This window comes from Alligator mississippiensis, chromosome 3 (assembly GCF_030867095.1).
Source record: "Alligator mississippiensis isolate rAllMis1 chromosome 3, rAllMis1, whole genome shotgun sequence".
In the NCBI taxonomy this organism is placed as follows: domain Eukaryota; kingdom Metazoa; phylum Chordata; order Crocodylia; family Alligatoridae; genus Alligator; species Alligator mississippiensis.
In genome coordinates, this window is record NC_081826.1 from 86,941,045 (window position 1) to 86,957,371 (window position 16,327).

The following is a 16,327-nucleotide window of genomic DNA, read 5'->3' on the forward strand; positions in this document are numbered from 1 at the left end:
GCTGTCTGGTGCTGACCTGGCTGGGCTCCTCCCGTCCCCAGTGGCAGGTGGGAAGCCGGCTTCAGCTGCATGCTGCTTTTCCTGGCCGGTGCTAACCCAGCTGGGTGGGGCAGCATGCGGCTGAAGCTGGCTTCCCTGTGGATGCCCGGCTGGGTCAGCACTGGCCAGCAGAAGCGGCGGTGAAGCCTCCTGACTTTTGGGACCAGCTGGCACAGGCAGGGGGAAAGTGCAGTAGCATGTGGGGAAGCCACTGCTTGATAGGGGATGGGATGGGCTGGCCAGGCTGCACCAGGGAGGGAAAGCCGTGGCTGAGCCCCCTGCAGCTGTGCTGTATGCTCCTTTAAGAATGAACAATATGCTCAAGAAAAGAGCATGAACGATCTGGGCTCCAACGTAAATTTGGAGCAGGTAAAAAATCTTTGTAAAAATACTGTCCAGTGTTTGCTTCTGTTTCTCTGTGTGTGGGATTGGGGGTTCAACTTGTTACTACTTGTTAAAGATGTGTTACAAATTATTAATTCAATAGAAGTTAATCTTCTTGAAGATTATTCTCAAAAATGCCCATATTTTGTTGCTTTGATTAGTTTCCACTCTGGCCGATATCTTTTCCACATTTGATCTGTCGACTTGCATTATGCTTCTTTCATTCATCGACAAGTAAGTTCAAGTGTTTATTTTAGTCAAGCGTTTGGTATTATTTCATTCTTGCTTTTATATTGTTTTTATTTTGGATTTTAAACCACATTTCCAGACCCATTTCATTGTCACTTCCTGCAACTTCGTGGGTGTCAAAGGTCACATGACATCACTTCCTGATGTGATACCACTTCCTGTGAGGTCTTTGAATATGGCTTGCCGGCCCACTGGATGATAAAAAGTTCGTGATCCGGCCCCACATTCAAAAAGGTTGGACACCCCTGATCTAGGGGTAAAATATTTCCGATTAGGGGAAACTTATTAAAAAGCATTAAAACTTATTAAAAAGCATTACTGCCCCCCAGCCGGGGGGGGGGGGTAGCAGCGTGGGTGGGCTGGGGGGCCATAGCGGGGCCTGCTGAGCTGAGCTGGGCTGGGCTGTGCCACCGCGGGGGCTGGGCAGGGGCTGGTGGTGCAGGCAGGCTGGGGGCCACGTCTCCTCCTCGCCCAGGGGTGCAGGGAACACAAGGGTGCGGGCTATGCATGGAAAGTTTTGCGAAAATGCAATTTTCCACAGGTTATGCATGGGTGCGGGTTATATCCGTGTGCGGGTAATATGTGCGAAAATATGGGACAGTTGGATTTTCTACAGTTTAACCCATCCATGGCTGAAAAAAAATCATTGGCACACTGGGGTTCTGGCATTCTGTTTATGGGCTCCTTTCATATCATGATGAAATGTAAGAAAAATAATGAAGCCTCTTTTTCATCTCATTCTTCCAACACTCATTGGAAAGACTGTCTTCACCCCAGCCAAAGCCTCTTGATTCACTGAGGTAAGGGAAGGGAGATCAAGAGCAGGTCAGACAAACACCTGACTGGATGGTTTAGTCAGCAATGATCCTGTCCTAAGCACGGGACTGCAATAGATGACCTCATAAGGTCCCTCCCAGCCCTACTTTCCTGTGAGCCTACTTTTCCGGCCATTGTGCCATATGAGCTACTATAGTCTGTTACTTCTATGCTCAAATTCATAGCGGTCAACCTGTTTTCACTTGCAGAAGTAGGCAAGTATTTGCAGTTTAAATGCAGCACAAAGAGAAAAGCAGCAGTAGAACAACTCAGATCTTGGAAGTGTTATTGATATTTGGAGAAAAAGAAAATTATGCATGGTTTATCTGCATGCTCAAGCAGGAAACAATGCATCCATTCATGTCTAGAAGGTTATAATAACTGCAGCCATGAGTGCTGGACACTTAAATCTTTTCTTCAACTGAAAGCTCACATTCTGTAGAATCTGAAGGCACTTGCTTTAGGAATGGGGGTAATGTGGTTAAAACATCCTGCTATTGCTTCAGAGGTCAAGTTCAAGGTTTAATTTGTATTTGTGCCCTCAGATGACCAAAGCATAAAGGGGTAGCCTTGTCATTCACACTAGGGAATCAGGCAGCTGGATGTTATACCAACTCTCTCTCCCAGAGGCAGAGGAAGGGAGGGGCTACCAGGGCTCAGCCTTCCCAAACACAGGGCAGCAGGTACGGCTGCAGGCCAGCCCAGCCGCAGGATGCTACGGCCGGGGTGGGGGAGGGAAGAGGCGTGCGCACACAAATACATACGCAGCCAGGATTACAGCCCCGGTGTGTGGCTGCCCAGATCAGCAGGTAAGTTTCAGTTTATTTTCTTTGTAAAGGGGAAGGGACTTGGGGGGGCTAAGAACAAGACACCAACAGTGCAGGAGGGAGTGGGGTAGTGGTGAATGGGGCCCCAGCCAGCCCCGGTCATGCTGGAACAAATTGAAGCCCAGTGCCACTGCAGGCTGCACTCTACCTCTGCTTTGAGAGCAGCACAAGTCTGAAGCCATGTGTCCCGCCGCTGGCAGCCCCCCCTCACCCCACGCGAAGGTGCAGGGCACACGACCCCCATGCCCTTCTGGGGTGTGTGCAGCAGCAGGAGCTGCCACCCCCTCCCCATGCCAGGTGCCCCCCAGACAAACCACTCGTAGCTCCGTCCTGAGCGGCTGCCCTGGATATGCAGGGCCTGCCCCAGCCTCTCCCTCCTTCACTGCTGTAGAGGGGGTGGGAGGGGCAGATCAAGGCCCCAGCAATGAGGGAGGGAGCAGAGCACAGGCAGAAGCAGGGGCCAGGGCAAGTGGGACCCCAGCCAGGCTGGGTAGAGGCCCGGGGGGGGGGCATATGCCCCCCTGATTTGTGCACCGGGCAGAGGTTGCTGCTGCTGCAATTCACTCCCATGCTACAGCTGCTTTGAGAGCAGCCCCAGGAACACCACGTGCCTGCCGCCGCTGGGCTGCACTATGCCCCCTGCCTGCTTGGCAGCAGGATGCACATGGTGTCACATTGCTCTCAGGGCAGCAGGGCTCAAAGCCCAGTGTGCAACACCAGCTGCTTCCACCCGCGCACAGATCGGGGGGGCACAAGCCTCTCGGGCCTCCACTTGTCTCACCACCTGGCCCAGCCAGGTCCCCACTCACCCTAGCCCCTGCTCCTGCCTATGCCCCACTCCCTCCCTCACCGCTAGGGCCTTGATCTGCCTCCTCCTCCCCATGGCCCTTTCCCCTCCCCCCCACACCTCCACAGACTTCCCTGCTGGAGGGAGCGGACACACGCACACACTCAGCACCTCCAAATAATTTCTTCTCCCTCCCTTTGCCTAGGCTCTCTCCCTTGTGGCTTACTACCTAGAGAAGCTGGTATGTTTTAGCCACATTAGATAGGGATTTTTTTTTTTGGGGGGGGGGGGGGGGGGGAGTGGGAGGGAATAGGAGAAGGGTGTCTTTGCCCTTCACAGCTTTTTTAATTGTTGCTGGGAGCAGATTTCTAAGTCTTGTTTAAAAGAAACTATCTGAAAAAACAGTAATCCTCTCACCATCATCAAACCACCAAAATGGGTAGTACTGATTTGGTTTGGTCACATTCACCTTCTGTCAACTCCCCAGGTTAAATCTGGGTCGCTTACCCCATGATAGCTTTCCTATCTAGCACTGGAGCAACTCCTTCAATATTATAAAACAGAACTCCCCCTCTCCTGTAGGTCTGGAAGGAAAAGGAAAACTGGTTTATAGTCTGACCCCACCCCCTCCCCACTGTTTGATTTTTTTTGAGAGAGGAAGGGACTGAATGCATTATGCAAAGCAAAGGAAAAACAAGATAAGGGGTGAGGGATAAAAGAATTACACAAAAAGCCTAGTAGGTCAAACAGTATTCACAATTGGGATTGTATCTTTTACCTTGAAATAGAACGGCTGGAGGACATTGCCAAGGACTGTGGTTGATAGCAGAATGACAGAACTCTCAGGACAATACATATACCAGTTGACATTAATATTTTGACTCTTCAGGAGTTTTAAACTTCGTTTCTCTGGCAATACCTAGAAACAGAAAGAAATATTATGATCATTAATAGCATGATAACATCTGGCAGCCCCTCTTGGATAAGTGTTAATTCCAGGCAGATAAAAAGAACAGTTCTAAAATACTGGAGTTTTGATTAAAAAACAAAGAAACATTTCACAATTTATGTTGAGACCTAAACGTAATGAATTATTATTACTATTATTTTAAAACCTCTTTTGTATCAGTGAACTATCCTGTAATTTAAATTAAATACAGGATCAGGAGACACACAACTTCTTACGTCTCTGAAGCTGTAATAAGTTTTGCAATATTGTGTGTCACATGAATTGGTTTCAGTCTCCGCAAAAGAGAAAATTTTTGGTATTTACCGCCCTTCAAATGCCAGTCCTTTCAGTTTCCGTTGGGCCAAAACACGAAAAGAAAAGGTTTTGCCTTAATTCCTTTTGCTTTAACTTCAAACTAGCAGATTCAGACAGAATATTTTCTTCTTTTGGACTAAGTTGAAATGTGTAACTCTGATGGGGAGTTAACACACAGAAAGGCCTATTCCGCATTCCAATTTCTAAAGAACTCAAAAGGAAAGTGGAGCTGGATTTTCAAGGGTTTTGAGATCCCCAAGGATGAAGCTAGTCCAAAAAGACTTCCAAAGTAACAAGGGAGTTTTGAATATTATGAGGTGCCTACATGCTTTTTTTAGAAGTCAATTAATCATTTTTTAAATTTTCTTTGTTTAGCAAGTAGCAATTTATTACACCAGGTTAGTTGCATTTTTTAAAATAAGATACTCTTCGTGTAATTTAATTTACTCTAATCTTCATCCAAGTGCAACATAATATTCAAAACGAGAAAAAAAAAATACTGAAAAGAGAAATGCATCATTATTTTCTACCAAATACAAAACTGAATGAATGAATATTGTATTATGTGACTGCTTAAATTCCTCTGCACCCTCCAATTATCAAAAGTTAACTGGAAATGTAGCATAAAAACTATGCAATAAAAACTATTTAATTGCTAATCAATGAAAATAACCCTTTCTTTAGAAAAAAGAATAAAAAAAGCACAGATGCAAAACAAGAGCAGAACCATGTATTCAAGCATGGCTTCCTGCTTGCTTTTTTAAATCCCCTGGACTGCATATATGGAAGACAGTCAATGAACACACTCTTAAATATGCAACTTTAACTGCTTTATATTGCATTACATTCAGTATTCCAGGTTTGTTATTTTGTATACAAGTGAATACCTGCATTAAGCACGTTTATTAAAGCCAGAGCTACACTACAGTATAATTCAGTCTCTCATTGAAGTGTGCTATCTGTAAATTGCCTGTTTTAAAAATCAAGTACTACACTTTCCACTCTCTAAAAATCAAAAATGTAACTTGTCCAAGACAAGTTTTCCTTTTCTTCTTGGTTGCCAGTTGTTTTAGTTTAGTAAAACTAAAAACAGGTAAAAATCATAGGTTTGGAAGCACCTTGGGGGTAATCTGGGCACAGCCCTCTGCACTAATGCAGGGATGTTATTCATATATCATCCATGACCAATGGTTATCCAGCCTCCTCCAGCAAACCTCCAGTAAGGAAGATTCCACAACTTCCCTAGCACTCTACTGCACTGCATTACAGTAGGGAAGTTGTTCCTGAGATCTAATCTAAATCTACTTTCTTACAATTTAAAGCCATTGCTTTATATTGTGGCCTCTACAGCCTGGGAGAAGTTACTCTTCCTCTCCTTTATGAAAGTCTTTTCGTTTTTGACAACTGCTATCCCATCTTTCCTTAACCTCCCTTTCTCCTAGTTAAAAGCTACCTAGTTTTGTCAACCTTTCCTCATACAGTTTGCTTCCAAATCCTTTACCGTTTGGTTGGGGTCCATCTCTGGCCTCTCTAAAGCTTGTACACATCTTTCTTAAAATATGGATCCCAGAACTGCACACAAGATCTAACAAGTTCCAAAAGCAGAGTAGCACCATCACCTCCCATATCCTATACCTAATACTCCTATTGATGCAGTCCAAAATTATACTTTTGTTTTTGCAGCAGCATTGCATTGCGGACTCACACTGAGTGTGATCCACCCAAATCCTCAGATTCTTCCTAGCTATTCAGTGCAGTAAAACTAAAACTGTTTACTAGCAGTAAACAGCTAATATGGTAAAGAAAATGACTGCTACCCAGTCAGTTATTTTCCATTCTGTAGTTGTGCACTGGGTTATTCTTCCATATAGTAGCCAATGGCCCATCAAGAATGACCGGGGGTGGGGTGGGGGTGGGGTGGAACAGGAGCAGGCAGGGAAGGAGCCCCTTGCCGTGCCCCACCTCCCTCCGGGCTTGCTTCCCTTCTGCTGCTTGGGGTCCAGGCCCGCTCCTCCCACCTCCCTGCTGCAGCAGTGGGGGAGGGGAGGAGCAGGCGTGAGCCCGACGTGGGGGAGAACTGGGCCTGAGGGTGGGGAGAAGCCGAGCTACCACAGCAAGGCAGGGGGTGGGGAAAAGCAGCAGACCTGGGCTGACATGGTGACAGCAGGGGAACAGAAGGAGCAGGCTCGGGGCAGATGCAAGGGAGGGAGGGTTGAGGGAGGAGTGGGCCTGGGCACAAGTCGGAGGGGGGGGGGAGAGGAGGAAGAGCCCCACTCCTACCCCACCCCCCGCTGCTGCCACATTGGGCCAGGCCTGCTGGTCCCCCCTCACCATCGTGGCAGGTCAGCTTCTCTCCCCGCTCAGGTTCATCCCTCCGCCTCTCCCCCTCCCCCCACATTGGGCCCGTGCTCACTCTTCCCCTCCCCCCACCTCCACGACATGCCCGCTCCTCCCCCCCCCACCACCGCAAGGGCCCTGCACATGGTGACAATGGAAGCGGAGACAGGCAGGCTGAGGCCAGTGGCCTCACCCCCTTGCAGCATCCTGACCCCGCTCCCCCACCCACACCGAGGCCTCCAAGGAGCAAGCGGGGTTGGGGACGAGGCCAGCTCTGGTGGCCTCCCCCCACTCCACTCCACGGTCATTATCTGCAGGTTGCCACCCTAACCCCAACCCTAACCCCCTCCCCCCATCCCCCCCATTCTGTCCACTCCATTGCCGCTGCCTCTGGGGAACAGGGCGGGGGGGGTGAAGGGGTTAAAGCCAGCTGTTTTGGCTTCATCCCACCCCTGCTCTATCCTGTGTTCCCACCATTATGGTGGCGCTCCGCTGCAGCACCACCTCCTCTCTGAACACTTCTTCGCACTGACTGGCAGTCTGTCAGCCAATCAGAGTGTGAATAAAGTGTTATGGACAGACAGACAGAACAGACTAAGGCTTTTATAATATTAGATAGATGTAGCACGCTACATTTGCCTACACTGAGCTTCATTCTGTTGTCTCTAGCCCAGCTGAGTACAGATGAGACATTCAGAGCCACAAAAGACAGAAACTTTTTTAAGCAAAAGAATTAACATTTTTAAAATTTAAAACGTGCACATTTTTCAAAGGAGACAATTATCTGCGTTACCTGATAGAATTCAATTCCTTGATCTGTTATGAAGACAATTTCTGTAGAACTTGTCCAGCAGAATCCCAAAATGTTGGCATTCTTGGTCTTTCATTAAAAATGAGCAAAATTTAGTTGAAAAAATTTAGCATTCACATAAATTAACATCTTCATGAAAAACTCTGTTAACTAGCATCTCATGTAGTGCAACTTAGCTGTTCACCTGATGACAATAGGTATTGCCTTGTCTAGACACCCTGAATTACTGATGCACAAGAATCAGTAATAGGCACCCTGCTATTATAAATTTTGGATGCTACCAAGAATAAGTCTATCTTCAAATCAGGATTTTTTTTTTTGGCACATGCAACTAAACTCAGTTTGGGATATCAACACAGTTCAATCCACAGACCATCAGCACTCAAGCTAAAGGATGTAAAAGATTTCCATTAACTTCAGTGGGCATTGAATTAGGCCCCAAATCCCTCAGCAGGAAACAGGAAAGCTGTCTATAGCACCATATGGATACACTGTGCCCACCCTGAACATGCTGCCTCCCAAACCAGAATTATAGAGTTGCCCTAGTGCTAGGCTGCATGTGTGCCAACAAGCTCTGTTCAGACACAGCCAGCCCACATAAATCATTCACGGTGTGTAGAGATACACAACAGTTTATAAACCTCTTAAGTAAGCCAGCTGTTAAGAGAGTGACAAAGGCCCGTTGTCTCCCAGGGTGCATTACTCTGACACAAGGCCCCCATACTACAAAGTGGGGAGTGCCCGCTGACATCAGTGTAAACAGAGTGCTCAGTAAACTGCAGGAAGTTCTCAGTACCTTGCACAGCTGGATCCATATGTCATACCCATGATACTATTGGAAGTATGATTATTTTATTAATGCTTATGGAAAATAATCTAGCTCAAACTTGTAATTCTTAAATTTCCCTAACAACTGTGATGGTCATAAACAGACAAAGTCTGAGTGAATCTATTCAGTGCTGGTATGACTCTTTAGCCATCTTACTGAAACTGCACTCGCTCTCCCCTCTATGGCAGCCTGTGCTGTTTTCATATAGTGTTTCCAGTCTTCCTTGGGCAACAGGAAATTGGTTGAGGGATTGCCAATATAAGGTTACCAACTTGTATTTTGACTGTGGTCAGTCACTGGTACCTATTCATTAAACATTAGTTAAATGGGGCATTTGGAGGAGGTGTTTTAGTCTGTTTATGTGAACTGTACTGGTGGTTTTAGTAACAAGAATATCAGTTAGCATTAGCACTTCATTTACTCCAATCAAGTTTGAAATTTATTAACAACATACCTTGCATTCTTGTGTATATTCTAGCTGAGGGCTGTCTGGAATAAAATTCAAGAAGTCCTGAAAAAAAAAAAAAAAAAGCAAGGTAAAGGGTAGATAAGAAATTAGGCTGAACTTAATCCAATAGTTTCAACTCCTGTTTTGTGCTCAAATTAATCAGCTCTACCTACTTTGGATTCAGAATGCTTAAAACACATACACACATATTCTTTTCCACTTTGAGGAATAATCCCATTATGAAGTTGCTACTGCATGTGATCATTTTCATTTTTAAGGACTTACACTTTTATGTCTGAATCATTCCTTCTCCAGAAAAAAAAAAATAGTTCTGGAAGGGCTAGGAAACAAGTTTCAGCTCAGAACAGTCAGACTCACACAAGAGAGTTAGTCCCCCACGAAGGAGATCATTCAGTTTTTACAAAAAAAAACAAATCTAGCTTTTTGTACATGCTGAAGACATGATATTAATGTCTGATGGCTTAGCTGCCAAGGAGATACAGGGAGCTATTGTTAGCCAGAAAAATCTTCCTTTAGCTGGTATGGCAGAAGCCTGTGACTCGGGACCTAAAGTGCCAGAATTCTAAGGCTCCTTGTATGCTTAAATCTAATTTCTTACCACACTCTTTGAAGTTCTCTGAACAGCCAAGATCTTATTCCCCAAGGAAAACTTGATGCATTTCACTTCCCCTTTATCTTCCATCCTATAAAAAAGAAAAAAAAATATGGAAGGGCATTTTTCTAATGCAATCATAATTTGTCACAGGAGACTGACTGGTACTAGTTCTCTAATCCAAATTCTAATCTAATCAATTCTCTAACCTATTTCTATACATGGTCAAAAGACAAAAGGCTAGACACTTCTAGTTCAACTAATATGAAATGCCAATGCAAAAGGAACTCTTTATTTCTGATTAATTAATGAATGCATTAGAAACATTATGGTGGCGTGAATGATTATAACTAACCCAAGATTCGATAATCTTCAAAACAAAAAGTGCTCAGTCTTGTTTTATGAAATGGAACTATAGAGTTACGCAGTTTTTTTGTGCAATCAGTAATGGTACAGTTAGCATGAAATACAATTACATTAAGAGCTGAAAAAGAAGATAATTTAGGCCCTGTATGTCCTCAGGTTCCCACTTACATAATGCAACAGGTCCCTTTGTGTTCTTAAAGCACACACACTTCCTAACTGGAAAGAACCCAACCACTTTTGCATAAGAACACTCTTAATTCTTGGAAATTACACAAAAGGGCAATTCCCACCAGAGAAGTTGCATTTTTAACCACATTAAATTAACATTCAGCAAAATCTCAGCGTGCACAAGGCATTTAGTTTTAATACATGCCAACAGCTTAAAGCAGCCAGGAGTGGAAAACCAGTCAAATGTGAGATACAGATTACAAATCCAATACTCCTGTATACCAAAAACTGAATTTCCTGAAATTTACAAACACATTCAACTCCCCTGATAGCACACCTTGGATTTCAGGCACTAGGGTTACTCTGTGCCAGCTACATAGGGTTCTCTCACAGAGAGCAAACTGACATCCTACCAAACACATATACTATCATCATAAGTTTACTGATTCCATTTACTATTGCCTGAAAATGTGCGTTAGGAAGAAAGGAAGAAACAACAGTTTTTTTTATGGATGCTGTGATATCCTAACGTGGCAAGTTTCAGTAAAAGCAAGAGATAGACAATACAGACAGCTGTGATATCAAGTTATACTTAACAATTGTTTAAAATACAGGTGAAAATACCTTGCTGAACATACCTGAATGAAATGGGATTCTTGTCCTCCAGGCCTTTAACAACCACCCCTGTGGCTCCACCAGATCGAACAGCAAAAACCTAACAGTTAAGCAACAAAAAAAATCAGCTCAAGGCAGACAGCTTCATGGATTTCTTAACATCACAGTCACTACAAGCCCTACTTCTGTGATGCCACACATTTTGTTTTCTACCCAGTATAGTTTTAATCTGTTCAGCAAGCTAAACAACATACTTTTGAATTCCTATTACCATACTAGCTCATCTCCCCTACAGGTACAAGTTCACATTTTGCTTAGACCAAACTTATTTTCATTGACATATCTTGACAGACAGCTTAACATCAAACAAAGAAATAGCATGGCTAAAAGACTCCAAAATTACAAATGGTAAATGTAGTTTATCCCAGTAATTTAGCATCTCTGTAAAGATTTAAGGGTAGGACTTTCAGAAGTGCCCAAATCAACTTGGTACTGTGAAAATAAAAATCTCAACATCAGTCAGTTCCAAACAACAATCAGTAGGTGCATCTACACATGCAATTAAGTCAGAGCAATAAATTCTGGCACAAATTATTCCTGGGTGCAGAGTCTACAGCACTCTGGACCGCAGCACTTTCAGCCAGGGTGGAGCAGCTCTGGGCTAGTAAGAGGCCCAGGGGGTCAGCCCCACGCTGTAGGTGGCAAGTGTTGGGTGGCTGGATAGGGCACAAGGGTGTTATAGTGCAGGGCTAGGCAGCAAGCAGCCCCCATACGTCAGCATCCTTGTGCCCCAGCCAGCACCCGTCAACATCTATACATGGGTTTCAGGGCATGCAAGTACTCCGCCGTAAGATAGTGCAGTCCCTGACGGTAGTATCTTATGGCAGAGATAATTAATTTACTGTGCCCTAATACTGGCGCACATGTAGAAGGTGATGGTTTACTACAGAGCCAATTAGTCTACTCCACAGTAAAGCACGCATGCAGCACCCAGTTATTCTTCTCCCTTTAAGGCCTGCAGAATTTAGTGGGAAATTATAAAATATAAAAATAAACATGGAGCTAAAAGAAAAGCAATTGAAGCCTTTCCGTTATAGAGTGGATAACAGCAACACATTTTACATCAATTAAAGCCATATGGCATAGGGTATTAATGCATTTTTGCTTCCTGAAACTCAGATTAGGACATGTCAAAGACCCCCCAATGTAATGCTGGAGGTACATGGGCCAGTACAATTCTTGGCTACATCAACAGAGGAATATCCTAAAGGAGTAGAGAGATGATGTTACCCTGCACTTTGGTAAGACCATAACTGCGATAGTATGCAGCTCTGATCTCCACAATGGACAAATGGAAAGAATTTAACAAAAAGCTCCAAGAAAAACTGAAGCTTTAGATACAGTGAGTGCCAACCAAGGTTTTCAAAGAAAAAGCAAAAGGTGTGAATTATAACCAAATTAGTTTCCTTGGTGGAACACAGTGGCCATAATACACAGGCCACTGACAGACATTAAATCAAAGGTGCAATGACAGCTAATGCACAATCCCAACAACTGCATTTCCTGCTATTCTGCGTGTGCATGGCAGGAGACGTGACTGTACAATCCAGCATCAGATCCCATCACACCATATAAGTGTGCAGGGGAAGCCCATGATCAAATAGCAACCTTGGTTCCCTGTGCTGCCCAGGCTCGGAGCTTTGGTCAGCTGATCACAGCTCCCAACTAGGGGAGCAGAAAAGAGCCTTTGGCTCTGATGTACTCCCACCAGCTGGAAGTCCCAATAGTGCATGGAGTCTTTGGCTCTGAAGTGCTCGCTCAGCTGGGGGTGCCCAACAGTTGGGGGAGCACAGAGCCAAAGGCTCCCCTGCCTGGGAACTCCAATCAGCAAAACAGGTGCTCCCAGTCTCTGAAGCACACAGGAGTTGAAGGGCTCCAGCATGCTCTGGAGGTTGGAAGCACTGGCCACATGTTCAATTAAAGACGTGATAAGAACAAGCAACAAAGTTATTACACATATTTTGCAATAATACCAACTTCGTGGCATATTCCCCATTTTATTGTCCCATCAACTGAGTGTGACCAGTTCACTAAAGACACAATTAACTAGTTAATCATGTCTTAAGTGTAACATCTGAGTGACTACTTTGCTTTGGTATTTCACCGGGCCAAGGGGAACATCATGCCAGGTAGGGTGCAGAATGAGCAGGGTAGGAATGACCACCTTCCTACTATTGCTGTAGAATTGGTGTGAGATTAATTTTTAAAAAATTAGACATATACGAGTCAGCAGGACCAGAAGAACTCCATCCAAGAGAGCTGAAGGAGCTGGCCGAAGTCATCGTGGAACCCCTGACAAAACCCTTCCAATACTCGTGGTGCTCTGGAGAGGTCCCCAAGGACTGGAAGACGGTCAATGTTGTGCCCATCCACAAGAAGGGCAGGAGGGAAGACCCCAGTAACTACAGGGCAATTAGACTCCTTGATGAAATTTTCCAGAATTTTCCCTGGGATAGAAGTTAGGCTATCTGTGATAAGCTTTCAGATGGTAGGATTCTGAACAACAGCCAGCATAGCTGCGTAGCAAGCAGGTCTTGCCTTACCAACCTCATCTCCTTTTATGATCAGGTAACTTGCCACCTGGACAAGAGAAAAGAGGTTGACATTGTATACTTTGACTTCCAAAAAGCTATTGATCTGGTATTCCACGATGTCCTAGCGAGAAAATTGGAGGATTGTGGGCTTAACGCCAAGACAGTCACGTAGATGGGAAACTGGCTATGGCATAGGACCCAGAGAGTCCTAATTAATGGATCTGTCTTGTCCTGGTGAGAATGGCCAGTGATGTCCCACAGGGGTCGGTACTTGGTCCAGTACTTTTCAACATCTTTATCAATGATTTGGATGTGGGGGTGAAGAGCTCACTGGCCAAGTTTGTGGATGACACCAAGTTATGGGGGAGCGTAATCACTTTTGAAGATAGTCTATAGATCGGGGTGGGCAAAATACAGACCGTGGGCTGGATCCAGCCCACGAGGCCCTTCTATTCAACCCGCAGGGCCCCTAAATATTAATTTTCTAAATTTTTTTATCTGCCCTTGGTTCCTGTCAAAAATGACAGGAACCAAGTGCAGGAGGACCCAAGGGAAGCCCAGTGGGCCCAGCCCCCCCAGCCAGGAGCCCCCGCAGGGTCTTCTGGCCCGGGACCACGTGGCTGCCCCGGCCGGAACCTCAGGTAGAGGGGTAAGTGGGGGGAAGGACCCCAGGCAGGGAAGGAGCCTGGGGAAAAGGGCCTGGGGAACAGCAGACCCTTGCCCACCCCTATGGCTGGTGCCCTGCGCTGCAGCCACTCACAACCCACCTGGGGCTGCCTGTGCCTGCTCCAGACAGCCCCGTGTGGGCTGCGAGTGCCTGCAGCAGGGAGTACTGGCCGTGGGGCAGGTGAGGGGCCACTTTTCCCTGTGCTCAGCACCAGCTTCTTCCTTGCTGGCAAGCAGGGGGTTGGGGCTGTGTGCTGCCCCCTGCCTGTACCACAGGGCTGGGGGGCACTAGGAGTAAGCAGGTGCAGAAGCCAGTTGCAGGAGACTGGATGGTCACCTTGCTGGGGTCACTTGACCCCAGTTGTCTTTCCTGCTTGGTGCAGGGGAGCTGGACCCGATGATCTTCCTAGGTCCTATCTGGCCTTACAATCTATCAGTCTGTCAAGAGTCATATACATTTTATTCCAAATTTATTCAACTTTACCTGTTTTTATTCCATGCCTCCCATAATATAACATAATAAATTTAATCAAATTCAAGACTAGTCCTGCCTGCCCCCATTCAATGTGGAGAAAAAGCCCCTCATCTTGGATTCAAGCACAATGCATGGTGGCAGGCAGGTGCTGCAACTCCAGCTCTAGCTCTGACCCTGACCCAAGCTCTGAAGCAGAGCTGCAGCTCCTGAACCCTCCCACCCTCCACTAATGCTTACCTGGCTCTGGTTCTAGCCTTCACCCAGCCATGTGGCACAGCAGTGGTGGCAACAGCTCCAGCCTCAGCTCTGACTTGGTCCCAGTCCCAAGGCTAGATCAAAGCTGCCATTGATGCAACCACTGCTGCTTGGCTGAGCAGGGGCTTCAAGCCACAATGGAGGATAAGCAGTATGGGGTGGGGGGGGCAGACAGCAAAGGAGAAGCAAGCCAGAGGGTGCAGGGGAGTGTGCAAGGACCGTAGGGCGAGCGTGTAGACACGCACCAATGGGAGATAAGTGGAGTGGTGTGACACATACCTGGGAGCACAGGCACTGCAGCAGGGCAGGGGGACAAGTGGCAAGAGGTAAAGGGCCAACTGACTCCCCTGCCCCCCTGCCATTGTTTTTCTTGCCACAGCAGTAGTGGGGGGGGATAAATTTAGATGGCGATCCAATATTAGATTCTATAAATGGAAAGTTGTAAAAAATGTATAAGTTTTCTTCATACAGGAAAAAAAAAATCCTTTCTTTGCGCGGGGGGGGGGGGGGGGGGGGGGGGGTGTGTGGAGGGGCCGAATCTTAAATTCAAAGCCTCAGATTCAACTAAATGCAGTCTATTAAAGCCTTAACCTACTCTAATCATTTAAAATAATCTAAATAGTCAAGAAGCAAGTGTTTGCTGCAGACATGTTAAAGAAAGTCAAACCACTGCTCTGACACTCCCAGCTACTGCGTAGGTACAAGGCACTGAGATTCTTAGCAAGAATCCATTCATGGATCACGTTTGGTGTCTCTTCCATTAGGATCAGACTTTGGCTACTAGGCAGTTCATGAATTCAACTCTCCATGCTGCTAAACAGCCTCCACAGCTGACTCCTCCAAAATAGGAGATTTTTGCATATTTCTTCAGCACATAGCTGTAGTCATCCCTCTTAATTTCTGGGCCATCCTGCTTCAAAACACTTCCAGTATGTCCCCCACTGGTATTCACAGTTTTATTTGCCTGCTTAGGAAGCTATAGGAGGGCAGTCCATTTCAAAACTAACATCCTCATCAATTTCACTGTGTGAAAAGGTGCATAAGAAAAAGCTGCGAGTAGCAACAGACTAGTTTTCTCCCTACCAGGCAAAGATAAGTGTGTATCCATTCATATTTGGAATCTAAGACATCTCTAAGACAGCAGTTCCCAAACTGTGGGTCATGACCCCAAATGGGCTTGCAACATTAGCAGATGGGGTTGTGGAGGTGGGGGGGGACTGTGCGTTAGGAGTAAGGGGCCATGCTGAGGAAGAGTTTGGGAAGCCCTGCTTGAAGAGTAATCATATTCAACAGAAGTTAGAGGAAGACAATCATGCTAAAAATAATCACTTTGTCTAATTTTATAGCTTTAAAAAAAACAAACCAACCCAAGAACCTAAGCTAGCATTCAAAGCGATTTTAAGGAAAGAGAGGGGGCTGTCCTCAACACTAGACAAGACCTAGATCATGACAGAAGCCCTATCCAAAAGGGTATGCGAAAAGGTCACTTATCGCTCCCCAAGTTTAAAGAAATCTTTTAAAAGATCTTCATGTCAAAAGGAAAAAAAAAAAGATGGAGCAGCATTAATACCGCACCTCTGAAACACTGGACAAACTGGCATGCAAAACAGAAAGAGCACATTTTAGCAAACACAGGCAGACATAATAGCAAAAGCTTTATCGAGGTTTTTCTGCTTTACCCAAGCCCCATGGCTGAAGCAGCAAGATCCTCTAAGTGTAGCCAGAGACTCGCTGCCACAGAGCCATTCAAACTGATGCAGTTTGTTACGATTTGTCAAGCGCAC

The 16,327-nt window shown here is 45.7% G+C and overlaps 1 protein-coding gene across 2 annotated transcripts in view; it reads right to left on the reverse strand.

The window, feature by feature from the left end:
• The window catches only part of RMC1 (regulator of MON1-CCZ1), a 33,704-nt gene that overhangs the window by 16,687 nt on the left and 690 nt on the right, over window positions 1-16,327 (reverse strand). For both annotated transcript variants that reach the window (XM_019487153.2, XM_006277548.4), the window contains exons 2-6: window positions 10,577-10,653; window positions 9,411-9,495; window positions 8,798-8,854; window positions 7,497-7,583; window positions 3,881-4,021 (exon numbers count right to left, since the gene is read on the reverse strand). In XM_019487153.2, coding sequence (XP_019342698.1) covers window positions 3,881-4,021; window positions 7,497-7,583; window positions 8,798-8,854; window positions 9,411-9,495; window positions 10,577-10,653 — 447 coding nt within the window. The remainder of the gene's footprint in view (window positions 1-3,880; window positions 4,022-7,496; window positions 7,584-8,797; window positions 8,855-9,410; window positions 9,496-10,576; window positions 10,654-16,327) is intronic.